This window comes from Cotesia glomerata, linkage group LG1 (assembly GCF_020080835.1).
Source record: "Cotesia glomerata isolate CgM1 linkage group LG1, MPM_Cglom_v2.3, whole genome shotgun sequence".
Classification (NCBI taxonomy): domain Eukaryota; kingdom Metazoa; phylum Arthropoda; class Insecta; order Hymenoptera; family Braconidae; genus Cotesia; species Cotesia glomerata.
The window spans coordinates 34,651,663-34,665,563 of record NC_058158.1 but is presented as its reverse complement, the minus strand read 5'-3'; the positions used below and the strand labels follow the sequence as shown (position 1 = coordinate 34,665,563).

The 13,901-nt window shown below is 29.5% G+C and overlaps 2 protein-coding genes across 9 annotated transcripts; both read right to left on the bottom strand.

Annotated features, from left to right (window-relative positions):
- Positions 1 to 1,812: 1,812 nt before the first annotated feature.
- LOC123263819 (probable pyruvate dehydrogenase E1 component subunit alpha, mitochondrial) lies at positions 1,813 to 4,944 on the bottom strand. 2 transcript variants are annotated; one of them, XM_044726813.1, is made up of 7 exons: positions 4,714 to 4,944; positions 4,423 to 4,440; positions 3,587 to 3,823; positions 3,290 to 3,508; positions 2,969 to 3,217; positions 2,357 to 2,605; positions 1,813 to 2,293 (listed from the first exon to the last, which is right to left on the bottom strand). In XM_044726813.1, the coding sequence occupies exons 1-7, from the start codon at positions 4,762 to 4,764 to the stop codon at positions 2,108 to 2,110; spliced, it is 1,209 nt and encodes a 402-aa protein (XP_044582748.1). In that variant the 5' UTR covers positions 4,765 to 4,944; the 3' UTR covers positions 1,813 to 2,107. The 2 variants fall into 2 exon arrangements, with proteins under 2 accessions (XP_044582748.1, XP_044582758.1); XM_044726823.1 differs by lacking the exon at positions 4,423 to 4,440 and having other exon boundaries at positions 4,714 to 4,941.
- Positions 4,945 to 5,949: 1,005 nt separating this feature from the next.
- Positions 5,950 to 13,846, bottom strand: LOC123272468 (organic cation transporter protein). Of its 7 annotated transcripts, XM_044739257.1 has the most exons (12): positions 13,744 to 13,846; positions 13,529 to 13,653; positions 13,393 to 13,458; positions 9,145 to 9,416; positions 8,829 to 9,072; positions 8,309 to 8,567; positions 7,470 to 7,638; positions 7,150 to 7,383; positions 6,861 to 7,075; positions 6,568 to 6,749; positions 6,278 to 6,414; positions 5,950 to 6,204 (listed from the first exon to the last, which is right to left on the bottom strand). In XM_044739257.1, exons 4-12 carry the CDS (start codon positions 9,285 to 9,287, stop codon positions 6,063 to 6,065), a joined length of 1,725 nt encoding a protein of 574 aa, XP_044595192.1. In that variant the 5' UTR covers positions 9,288 to 9,416; positions 13,393 to 13,458; positions 13,529 to 13,653; positions 13,744 to 13,846; the 3' UTR covers positions 5,950 to 6,062. The 7 variants fall into 7 exon arrangements, with proteins under 7 accessions (XP_044595192.1, XP_044595201.1, XP_044595234.1 ...); XM_044739266.1 differs by lacking the exon at positions 13,393 to 13,458; XM_044739299.1 differs by lacking the exons at positions 13,393 to 13,458; positions 13,529 to 13,653; positions 13,744 to 13,846 and adding an exon at positions 12,479 to 12,645.
- Positions 13,847 to 13,901: the final 55 nt, after the last annotated feature.

The window sequence follows — 13,901 nt, the reverse complement described above, 5'->3', positions numbered from 1 at the left end:
TCTGAGAAAGGCTTGATAAAAACGTGAGAAGGCTATCAGTTAATAAAGTACCAACAAGAATCCTCTTCCGGCCATAAGCATTAGCCGATATGCCCCAAAGAAATGAACTTGACATACCGCCTGAAATAAAAATAGATTTATTCTCAATACTCATACCTACTACAGTCTATTAACTTTTGTTAGCTGATAAAAAGCACTTGAGACAAATTTATATTCCTTATTGAGGAAATATTTTATAAAAAATAGTATTAACTTATTTTTTATTTTATTATCTTTTAAATTTATTATTTCTTTGGATCTAATACTAATTTATTTATTCTATTCTTTATGACAGTGCGTTTAATTATTTTACTTTTGAATTAATATTTTATTAACATATCTGATAATTATATATTTTTAAAATTAGTATTACACTGATAATATTTACGAGTAATTCATCACCTCGTGTGTCATGATTTCATGGTAACTGAAGGTGAAGCTATGAAGATTTTTAATTATTTTTATAGAAGGTAAAAGACCCAGTTATTGACACTTGCAATTTTATTTTAATTAAAAAAAAACAAATCAACTCCAATAAATTAATAGATATATTTTTTGAATTATAAATTTTAAGATAATTAATTTTTTGAAAACATTTTAATTTTTTAATTAGAATAAAATTGCATGAAAATTAATTTAGCCGATATTTGATAATTTAAAAAATTTTTGTAACAAATAAATTATGACTCAAAAAAAATTATTAAAAAAATTGACATGTAGAAATTAAAAAAAAATTAAAGAATGCAATTTTTTTAAATAATTTTTTGGAACAAATTTTTTTGTTAAATAAAATTAAATTGTCAAGTGACGGCTAACTTTAATGTTATTAAAATTGCAAGTATCATACAACTAGGCGAGTGTTAATAACTGGATCCTTTACCTTAAATAGGAAAGTAATTTATTTTTTACCAATTAAAAATGCTGAGTTGATAAGTCCTTTTTGATGAGAATTTAAATTAAGATCACATTCTGCTGCTGGAATTATATATGAATTTATACCACTTTGACATCCTCCAAATACAAATATCAGTCCGCAAACAATGATGACACTATAATGAAATTTTCCATATTCTATTAACGAGAAAAAAAAAACACTCAGTAATTTATATTTATAAACAAGTAATTAGTTGTTAATAATATAAAAATTTATTTATTAGAAAACTCACCACATAATTCTATAGCTGTTTCGAAATTCACACCATCTTTCGGTAATGTATTTTTATTTTCTATAAAAAATTTTTAAAATCAATTTTAATTTTAGATCTTTAAATTTTGATGCACAATAAAAAATAAATTAAAAAATTATTTACCTATTGTGAAGATAGTTTGAGTTGAACTGATTGACTTAAAATTGTTAGCAACCATTATTGTCAATATTAATTTTTTTTTTTAATTTAAAAGATGTATCGAGGACCGTTTGTGAGCAACTGACAAACGATGCTAACGATGATTTTTTACTCCTGTCCAGATAAAAAAAAAAAAACTGTTTTCTTGTTAATGATCCGGAAGTACGTATTTTTTCTCTTGTTTATTGTAATTTAAGGAACGAAGTAATAATTTTCAATACCGCAACGCTCTTCTGCACTGTCTTTTACATAATGTAAGACAATATTGTGTTGTTCAGAGTATGAGTTGCATGTTTAGTTAGAACTAACAAAAATAGTTCATTTTCTGATAAATATAAAAATGAATTAATTATCTTTAGGCATATAATTAAATAAACTAAAACAATTGTAAGGTACACTGCGTTAATTAATTAATAACTCATTGTGATTAATAAACGTCGTGATTTTTATTTCTTAAAATTGATTGATAATCGTCTTAATATTTTTTTACATTGTTGTCCAAGCAGGCAATAACAGCGACTGATACTTTTTTAAATAATTTGTTTAATTTTCTAAGTCGATTTATTGATAACAAGTTTTTATCGGATTTAAATTGTATTTAAATACATAAACTAAGACGTAACGACAAGATGTGAGCCGTTAATTACTTGGGTATTTAATTAATTATTTTATTCATTAAATTATTGAAAAATAAATTCAACTATAAAAGGTGTCGATATGGTTTAAGCGTTGACGGCTGGCCCGATTCTACTGTGCTTTAGAGAAGTAAATGGTGTGACATTACGAATTTCATCTTCCAAGCAAGCGGAGTAAATATCAGCACTGAGCTCGTGATCATCAATTTCTTTGTCGGCCTTGGCAATTTTTACAGCTTCATCAACTTCTTTCTTTATTTCTGACTCCAATTTCTGCAATTATTATTAAAATAATTTAATTACAAATTTTATGATTGAAAATTAAAAAAATTATACCTTCAAGTCGTCAGCAGTAACGAGATTAGCATTAAGAATTCGTTCTTTGAAACCAGTGATTGGATCACGAGTTTGTCTGACTTCTTGAATTTCTTCTCTTGTTCTGTAACTGGTACCAGGGTCTGACATACTGTGACCACTGTACCTGTATGTCATTGTTTCCATTACAAGTGGTCCTTTGCCAGATGTACAGTGCTTAATCGCAAATCTCATGGCTTCTCTGACAGCTAATACATCCATACCATCAACCTAAGATTGATTAATAAATTATTAGAGATATTATTTATTTCTATTGACACTAAATAATTAAAAAAAAATTGTACTGAAAAATTAGCAGATACTTGACAATTTTTTTTGAAACATAAACTAGGTATAGAAAATTTTTTAAAGAGGATAGCCACTGTAAGGATCGAAAAAATAGGTGATTTTCGGGAATTTTTTTGACTGAGATAATAAAGGAATTTGGGGATCGGGTTTTTTTGTTTTATAAAGTATACATTGAAGATCATTCTCCTAAATTTTGATCAAAAATTATGATGTTGTTACAAAGTTATAAGCATTTTTGTGGAGCACAAAAAAAAATTATTTTTGTGGACCACAAAAAAAAATTACCCAGATTCCAGGTATGTAATCACCACGGGTATAATACTCTGTATTAGCAGCAGCTCTTTCAGCACTTGTACCCATTCCATACTGATTATTTTCACAGATAAAAATGCAAGGAACATCCCACAGTTTACTCATATTGTAAACTTCAAAAATTTGACCTTGATTGGCGGCTCCGTCACCGTACAATGCTAAACATACTCCTCCATCTCCTTTGTATTTGTGTGCAAAAGCTATTCCAGCCCCCAGTGCAACCTAGATACAATTTTTTAAAATTAAAATAAATATTTTTACTGCTTTTTTTGTATGAATTATTTTTGAAAGTACCTGAGCACCAACGATACCGTTTCCACCGTAGAAATTTTTGGCGTACATGTGCATAGAACCTCCCTTACCACGCGCATTACCACTTTGTCTACCCGTCAACTCAGCCAGTACTCCTACTGGTGGAATACCCATCAAATAAGTCCAACCGTGGGCACGGTAAGCTGTGATCACAGAGTCCTGGGACCTTAAGGCTGCACTCATTCCTACTGCACATGCTTCCTGTTGATAAATATTTTTTATTTTTAATTTGCTTAAATTTTTTTAACTAATGTGACAATTAATTAAAAGAAAACTTACTTGTCCAGAATACAAGTGACAAAATCCACGAACTATTTTTTCTTTATATAAATTACCAGCAGCAGTTTCGATTCGTCTGATAGTATGTAATTTTTTGTAAATATCAAGTGCGTCTTCTCGTGATACTGTTACTTTTGTTGACGGTCCAGAATCTAATTTATGTAATCTGAAAGGTTTCGTTTCGAATGATGCTTCTGTAGCATAGTTGTTACGTCCACCGGAAAATACTGAGAAAATCTGTAACATAAATTAATATTTACATTAATATTTAAAAAAAATAATATTTATTATTATTATTATTATTAATAAAGAATTCAACAGATATCTATGAATTTTTTAGATTTTTGTAACAATTAAAATTTAGCAAAAAAATTGAACTTGTAAAAATTTTTAAAAATGATGTGAATTTTTTAAAATAGTTTTTTATAAAAATTTATGAGACTAAAATTAGCCGACAGCGAAAAATTTTTATTTTTTTTTTTTATTAATTGAATTAGCAATAAAAAAAATATTTTTAAAAAATTGCACGTACAGTTTATCAAAGTTTTTACATGTGGAATTTTTCTTATAATTATTTTATTAATAAAAAAAAATTCTGAAAATTGTCAGCTGTCTGCTAATTTTATTTTCTTAAAAATTTCAGGAATTGTTAGATGTCTGCTAATTTCAGTATCATTATTATTAATAAAATTCGAATGAAAAAAAATTGTAAAATTAAAACAAAAATCGCCTAGAACTTGGACAATAACATAAATCACTTGGCAACATACATCAATTAGATAAGTGCTTTAATAAATTATAAATTAAATTCTTTCACAGTTTAGAGGTATATTTACCTCGTTCCATGTTGCGAACTTGCCCGTGCCCAAGCATTAAAGGGCAAGAGAGAGAGAGATCACCGATGATTTAACCATAATAAGGAAAAAAAAGTTCTTTTATTTAAATGCACTGATAACTAAGCTGCATTAATTAGTAGATAATCTAAATGCACCTTCAATATATAAACGAAGGTCATACATTTGAATTTATTATAACAAAATAGATAGCAAATCATAAATTTCAATGTTATTAATTTTGAATAATTGGACATTTAATAAAAGATTCAAAGTTATTAATTAAGAGCTTACATTACGTCGAGAAGTCTCACGGCTGATATTCCTCACACAGTTAGCCATCATCTTTGAAAGGTTGATTAATTATATATATGTAGATATCTTTTCTATTTTGTTCTTATTCTAAAATAATTTTATCTATCGCCTGATCGACGACTAGTACGATCGCACTTATGACACTACTTTACTATGTAATACGTGTAAATATATATACATATGAATATAGGTTATATTTGCAAGTCGCGAGTTTTAAGTGGGATGAGAATAGGGGACTAAGAATAATAATAATAATACACTTGTTTTACGTTTATACTTGATTCGGGTAATGTTTTTTAGCTCGTGAATCTTCGGGTTATCGAATGAGGGCGCTATTTAACAAAAATTTCAATGGTGGCGCTGCAGAAGTTTTTAAAATTTCTTTTTAAGAATTATAAAAAACAAAAAGGCATTAAATTTAGCTGTCACTTGACAATTTTTTAATTTTCTTTAACAAGCAAATTTGTTCCAAAAAAATAATAATAAAGTTAGCCGACATTTTTAATTTTTTGATTTCCCTTAATTTCTTAAATTTAAACTTAAAAATATTTTTTCAAAATTACACTTATAGTTTTTCAAATTTTTTACAAATGAAATTAAAAAAAAATTTTTTTCTAATAATTTTTTCAATAAAAACAATTTAAATGTCAGCTAACTTTCTTTTTATTCCAAAAAGTTATTTAAAAAAAATTGCATTTTCAATTTTTTAAAATTTCTACAGGTCAATTTTTTTTGTCATAATTTATTTGTTAAAAAATTAAGAAATATCTGCTAAATTTTGATAAAAACAAAACAAGTAAGCTTGGACGGTTAAAAAAAATAAAAATTCAGTTAAGTTAAGTTGATTTTTGTGTATAAAAAGGATTTAATGACATTCAAAATATCGTTTACAAACAGCAATGAAAAGAATACAACAAATAAATTTATTACTAACAATTGAGTGATTTAAAAAGTTTGTATAGTAATATAAAAGTGCGCATTGATATTCTTATTAACTTATGATTAATAGTTTATCAGTCATTCATCTGTCACAATTTCAATGTTCATTAAAAAAAATATTTTAAAAGAAACTTTCAATAAGATTAATCACACAACTATAATTATCGTTTTTTGTAGCATCAAAGCGCAGTGCCTTTTCATAAATTAGAACAATAAAGTGTTCTGTTTTATTCTAATGACGATCGCGGTACAAAGAACACATGTCTTTTTAAAATTTTTATTTTTTTTTAATTTTTTAACATTTTTTATAGCGTTTGCACGCTTGGCAGATTTAAAAAATCCTCGAATACTGCAAACATCTTTTCCAAATTTGAGTAAGCTCATGGGCGTCATCCATTTTGCTTCGAATCATGTATTCCATTTTCTACTGGCTTCAATGGTTTAATTGAGTCGGTATCAGTCAAGTGATGTACATCTAGCTGTTTTAATTCTCGATGTTTTTCTCTGTTTAATTTTGAAGTTTTGTCTTTTCTACAAGGCAGTAAAAATTTATTAATTCAAAATAATTAATTAAAAAATTAAAAATTAAATTTTTAATACTTACAATCCGAATAATTCACCGTCTTCAATTGTTTCAGGTAATTTCTTATTAAGCGTTTCAGGTAACATGAGTGATATCAAGCCTCCAACGAGAGCGCAACCTCCAAATATAACTAGTGGTAAAGGTTTCCATATTTCGGCCTGTAAGTTAATAAAAAAAATTAAATAAATAAATAAATTTTATGATTAAATAGAATCAATTAAATAGAATTATTGGAGTTTAAAATCTTAAAATCAATCAATGGATTAATTAAAAAAAATTAAGAATGGTCTAACGCTATAGTATACACGTACTAAATGATTAACATAGGGTGCAATGACACCGCCAATTCTGGCGAAAGTTGAACAAGCTCCAAGGCCAACGTTTCTCACAACCGTAGGGAACTGTTCAGCAGTAAAAACATATATACCACCATATGAGGATGTTATTGCCAATTTACCGATCATTGCAAGTACTATAATCATCCAAGGATATTCTAAATAACAGAAAAAAATAAAATAAACGAGTGCATAGCGGCTAGTATTATTCACAAAGACAATGGTGTTTAAAAAAACATATAAAATTAATAATAATATTTAAAAAATACCTTCTGGAACAAATATCGTTCCTACTAAGGCAAGACCAGAAACAACCATGCAACCACAAAGAATACTCTTTCTTCCCCAACGTTCTAGTACAAAAATCAGAAATAAGTATGCTGGTACTTCAACAGCACCGAGTATTACAAAATTAACATAATCATTTCCTCCTAAATTATTTACATTCCACGAAAGACCATAATAAGTCCCACTGTTGACCAACCTAAAAATTATTTTCATTATTAATTTTTTGAATTATCGATAATTTATTTTTTTAATTTTTACTATGTAATTTACCAATTGAAAAAGAGAAGTAAACTCTTTTTTCTGAGATTCGGAGTACGGAATAAATCAAACAACGAGGCTTGGCTATTTACAACAACATTTTCTCCGCAGTTTTCATGTAAAAGACAATCTAAAGTATCACGAGGTATTTCAATACCATTTTCCTTAGCAGCACGCTGCAATAATTCTTTAGCTTCATCGTCTTTGCCTTTAGTCAAAAGCCAACGCGCAGATTCAGGAATAAACCTAAATATATACCATAATTTATCATTAATAAAATCTTAATTCGTTAATTATTTCCCGACTAATTAAATTTAAATGAAAATAATTACCACCAATAAACAAGAAAGGCAAAGCTCGGTAGCGTAATAGCTACTTGCAAGTATCTCCAATCACGAATGTAGTAAGCAAACGCAGCGGTTACTATGTAACCAAATGTGAAAAATAGTTGACAACCTACTCCAGCAACTGAACGTTTTTTTGGACCAACCATTTCCAAAGCTGTTAAATAGAGAATTATAATTAGTTTAAAAACTCAATTAATTATTTACATAGAAAGAAAAATTTCTTGACTGAAGAACAAAACTTTTAGCTCAAGAAAATTTTCGGGTGCCTGAAGGAAGACCGAAGTTGTGTTGGCCGAAGTAAAAATTTTTCGAAAAATTCTATTCTTGGTGGAAGTAATTTTTTCTTAATTCAAATTATCATAAATACTTGATACAATAAATTTTTATATTTGATCAAGATTTTTAGATACTTTAGGGAAGCAGCGCCACTTACTTCAGCTGAGAAAAAAATTTTCTCATCTTGAAAAAATTTTTCTCTTAAATATTTGATACCCATTTTATATTATTTTAGCAATATTTAATTTTTTGGAGCAAGAGAGAAATTTTCTCAAGACAAGAAAATTTACTTCTATCAAGAACTAAATTTTTTGGAGCAAGAGGCTGAATTTTCTCAAAATAAGAATATTTTCTTGACTTAAATAAATTTTCTTGGATCAAGATACGTATTTTTTAAAGCAAAAGAATTAATTTTCTTGGAATAAGTGAAATTTCTTGTCAAAAAAAATTTTTTTTTTCGCTCAAGAAAATAATTAAGAAGAAAAATATGTGAAACTTTTTTTCTGTGTATGAAATTATAATTTTTTTTAATATTAATTATACTTTACCGATTACATAGGCTACCAAGAACACCCCACTTGTTGTTGAACCAACAATTAATCTAAAGATGATATACGAAACATACTCCGGAGCAATGGCAACAAGTATACCTCCGACGAGCTGAATTACTAAAGACAGGAAGAAAATTGGTCTACGTCCAAATTTGTCAGACAAACCACCAAATATTATTGAACCAAGCATCACTCCTACCATGAAAAGCGAATCTCCAAAAGCTCTCATCCATTTTCTTTCACAAACTAGGTTCCACTGGAATAAAAAAAATTTATTTAACATACTAAATAATTGGTTCATCCATAAATATTTTTTTTAAAATAATTATTTCATTCTCGGGCAGCAACGTTAGTTTCTCTCACGCAATGTAAAATGATTGCATGCTCTTACTACTTGGATAGCCAGGATATATCGGTAATTATTTCTTGTAATGGATCTTTTGATCGTACAGACAGTAAGCCGATGATACCAGGTAATTACCTGTACTACGATATTTGTACTAATAATATACCATACCTCAGAGGTAGTTGTACTTTTGTAAATGCTAGTGTCAAAGACGAATTCCTCGCAGGTCGTGAGCCCGTCGCTTGACAACCTTGTCGAATCGCCGCTACTTCCAGCATTTCCTCCGCCTTGAGGGACGTATCCCGTCAAATTTACTCGTCTCAAGCACTGCTTATCTTCTATGGGGTAACTTGCATTCATAATAACTGGGTCTATAAAAAATGTTGCGTTCTTTTCTTCCCAAGGCAATAAACATCTGTAATAATAAACCAGTTAATTAATTAATTTAATCCCCAACATAATTTTTTATTAATAAAAAAATATTTACCTGGTAGTCATCTTGGGTCCGAGAAAAACTCCACCCATCTTATGAAAAGCACAAATAATCGCTGGAAGGCAGAGAAGTACATAAATTCTGCGTTGATACCTCCCGAATTCTCCCATCCGTAAAATAACATCATCGTAAGCCATTTTTTCCAATTACCTAACTAATTTTATTTATTAAATGTCAGAGAAAATTTTTCTCATAAAAAAGTCTATCTCTAACTTTTTAAATCTTTGCTTAAGCTACCACAGTTAATATAATTTTCCTTTCTGAATCTGTAATCATAAAAAAATAATAAAATTATTAGATTAAATTTAAAACTGTGATAATAATATTTAACGTCTTAATACTAACAATGATTAGACAAATTATGTGCATTAGTAGTCTGGTTTAACAGTAAAACAAATAATTTAATTTGTTTGAACAGTGTAACGTTTAGATAATAAATTTTTAATTAATTTATAAAATAATTACAATAGTCACCTGAATTCAGTCCAAGAAAATAATAAAATTTCTAGTACTAAAGCCGCAATTATTAAAGTATCAATTATCAATATAAAAAGGAAAATAAATTGGGACCAAGATATGATCCTCGTGAAGTTTGAAACCCGACTAACGTACGGTTCGTTGCATTGGTAGCATCTCGACCGGCTTGGAGACTCTCAAGTCAGAGCCGCAAGTAGTGATGAGGGCGGGAGTGAGAGTGAGAGTCAGTAGTGAACCCGGGGGTGTGTGTAGCAACAATGTCTATTCCTTCACCAGCTTAATATACCAATACATACATCCGTACATCCATACTAATGCGTATCATCGGTCAAGACTCGGGTTTAAGGATCGAGTATTGTCTACCAGGCATATACTCTCTTGATACTCTTATTATTATCCAGGATTCTTAAAGATTCAAGACACCCCACCATAAAGTGTGCGTCTACTTGTCAATGGCCCAAGTCTGGACAGGTAACCAGCCAGGCAGGAGGCCGGCCAAGTCATTAATGTGCATGATCAGCATCAACCGTAAGACACACATACCCTCTATGCAAGGTACAAGACAAGACTAGACACCTTTATTCAAGCTGGTCTGGTTCATTCTACGTCTGTCTGGTCAACTAATCATTAATTTGTTATTTTTTATTCTAAACAAATAAGAATTTTAAAAACTCACTGATACCTCGGCGCCTCGAGTGTGGATTAAGCAAAACAAATTGTTAGTTTGTTATTTTATTTTTTTTAACCATATAAAAATTCCACAGCCCGCGAGCATTATCCCCTTTTAGATGACCGGACTCCACATTTATAACGAAAGCTATTTCTGGAATAGAGTGCTAGAGGATCAGAATTTATATATAAAAGGGGCGGTGGATACCGTGAGGGAGGTGAAGGGCGAGAATTTCTTGCTCGGTAGTAGGTTGCAGCTTAAGTTCCCACCACGAGAAAAATCTCCTCAACTGGTTTCTCTCCGAGCGAATGCAAACAAAAATAAAAAAAGCTCTTTAAAAAATGCACACCAAGTGCATCATCAGTGTCTCTGCATCCTCTTGAGGGGGGCCCGAGAATAATCTTCTTCTTCTTCTTTTTCTTCTTCTTCTTTAGCTTTAGCATACATTCAATTCACACAGATTCGCCATCAGATAAATAAAATTCTTAAGTTAAACCTATTTCCACCCGGTGATTCGTCATCGGCTGTCCATATTAATGAGCTTGTTATCATTTAAAACTCCCGGGGCATCTACAACTGAATAAATGTTAAATAGTAATCAATAATAAACATAGATTTAATTTAAAAGTCTTCCTTGAGAGTCAGACAGTGAAGAATTAAATGAAATAAAAAAGTGTGATTGAAGAATTGAGAGTAGGGTTGGATGTATGGACCACCGTGGAAGAATCTCGAAGCATCCCCTACTCTTCATGATCGTACGACATGATCTGATGATAGGGCCGTAGCCTTGAAGAAAACAGCCCCCTGACCTTCATTAAATACAGTAGCTAGAGTACAAATTATGGGAAAGCACTTAAAAACGGCAAATAAACCAGTATAGTAAGAAAATTTATAAATATTAATTCTACGAGACGGGTTTTTGCGATCCACAGCTTCTGGCTTCTCGTACCTTTACCGAGCTCCCAGCTATTATTATCCACTCTCCACTTATTCATCACCAACCTGCATTAAAATAATAAATAACAAAGTTAAATCGCTAATAAAAACAGGCATATAATAATCCGATGGATAATGATCAAGAACGAATGACCGTAAAATGTTTATCGATGGCGCCGGTGAGTACATGTGCTCATCAACATCCCCGGCATGTAATGTTCATGGAGTAAACTTCTTGCTCTAGCTTTTATTCTTGTTTTTGTTCGAGCTCTGACACGCGCTTCTCTGCTATTGTACAGCATGGGTATAAAAGATAACGAGCTGGAATCAACAAGTAATATAGTACAATATATATATATATATACCAGTAATAAAGATTAAAAGATGAAATTTCATGAGAGAGAAAATATTTAACAAGAGATGAAGATAAAATATTAATTAATCATCAAAGCACCCGGTTTGGGTTGCTGATGTTTGTTAAGATTTGCAATCTACCCATCAAATTTATTTTAATTGTAACATATATCATATTGAGGAACCAACAACCACTGAGGAGCTTTGAATATTGTATGTGTCTACATACAATAAATATACAGGGTATAGAAAGACAACAACTAAATAAACACCCGGCACATTGCACGGTCAGATAGGGTATAGATGCGTATTGGAGTACTATACCCACATAACTCCCAGCATCATCATGTACGTGAATGTGCTCGCGTGGGAATCTTGCTCCAAACGGCATTCCAAAGTCACTATATAAATTTAACGCTATTAATATTTAAGTCATGCCACTCTCGATTTACTTTGTACTACTCACCCACTCGGAGTATTAGTATGTCTCTATTATTTTTTATTCCACACGTGCTATTCGTGCAAAATTATTTTATGAGTGTAAATAGGTAATAGCAGAGAAAAAAATTAATTTACTAGGCTTACATTACTTGGCGCGCAAACAAAATTGTGTTTGTTGCTCGAATACAATGTAATATAATTATATTTGTACCCGAGTTGCATACACATGCATTACAATACTTGTATTGCTGTATTGTTACTATTAGCATACACCGGCTACGACAGAATACAAACAGCCAGACGAACTAGACCCACCCCGGGAAACCGACGACCGTGTTTCTGACTAGACTAGACGCGAAACAGCTAAAGTTCATTCCCATTATGTGAAAATCATGCGCAGTTTAATTTGCTCAAGTTAAAACTACTTCGTTTTATTTAAATTATTTATACCTATTTCTAATCACCCAAATTATCACTCCATTTCTTTTTATTGTTATTTATTTTTTTTTATATTAGTAAATATGTTGGCAAATTTATTTTTGCGAGCTCAATTATATGGATCCAGTTATAAATAATATCGTTATAAATATACTGCAAGTTGCAGCTGATTTTATTATTTATTTTTAAAGACCGTCAACTCTAGACTAAAGATTTATATTTATTGATACTCGAAAAAATGTATAACTTATCTTTTAACTTTATGTAATACTTAAGAATTTTAAATTTCAAAGTCATAAGTCATTAAAAACTGTAAACGGTTTTTAATTTCATTCGTGATAACACTCGTTATCAATACACTAAATCGTAAAATTGTTTATCACCCCACAGACGCATAATCTTTTAATTTTTATCCAAAAATAGTAAAAGTTTCGTACAAATAATAATGAAAAGAAAAAGTATAAATTAAAAGTAAGTAAATAAATAAAAATTTTAGCGATTCTATTTTAAAAAATTAATTAAATACTTTAAATTGTTAAATGTCACGAGGTATATTTTTAATGTTATAAATCTTTTTTTAATAAATGCTAAAGAGAGTAGGACAATTGATTTTCACGGAAGCATTTTGTCAAACGACTCGCATCGAATGACTTGTATGTATTATATCGTAAAACCGCAATCGTTCATGTCATATACATGCGCATGTAAACTTACGTAGGTATCAACTTGTATTATAAGTTATGATACAATAATTTACATACTTATTGCCTGTGTGTATAATAATATAAAGGACAATTGATCATTCAGGAACAAACGCGCAAGCGCATTATTTTATATACATTATTATAATAATGTATTAGTTTTAGTTAGGATCCACTCTATCTATTAACAGTAGCTAATATTTAAGCGTCAGTGCATACGATTACCTATCGCCTATATCGTAATCAAGGGCATTAAAATAGACTCTTGTAATAATAGTATAAATCCACACGCTGAAATAAAATAACAATTTATATTGTCTATTAATAAATATTTATATCATTTTTATTTGTCAACAATTACCTTTAATAATTAATAACAAATGATTTAACAACAATCCAAGCTTCATGTATCAGTAATTGACATTTGTAATCAAATATCCACGTGTACTCTTCAAACATTCCCGAACCGGCTTTTCTAATAAATTTCTGAAATAAAAATAAATTAGTTTTTTAAATTAAAAAATAAAATTTTTTATTTTACTAATTTACTTATCAATTTAATAATTAATAACTCACACAAAAAATGAACACACGAGGTAGAGTATTTTGGAGTTGATTTAAAATAAAATAATTATTTTAATGATGAAATAAAATGTGTCTGTACTTGCGCGTATTTAAATAAATATTAAAATACATTAATAAATGCTCGTAGATGTGGACTGATGTGATGTTAT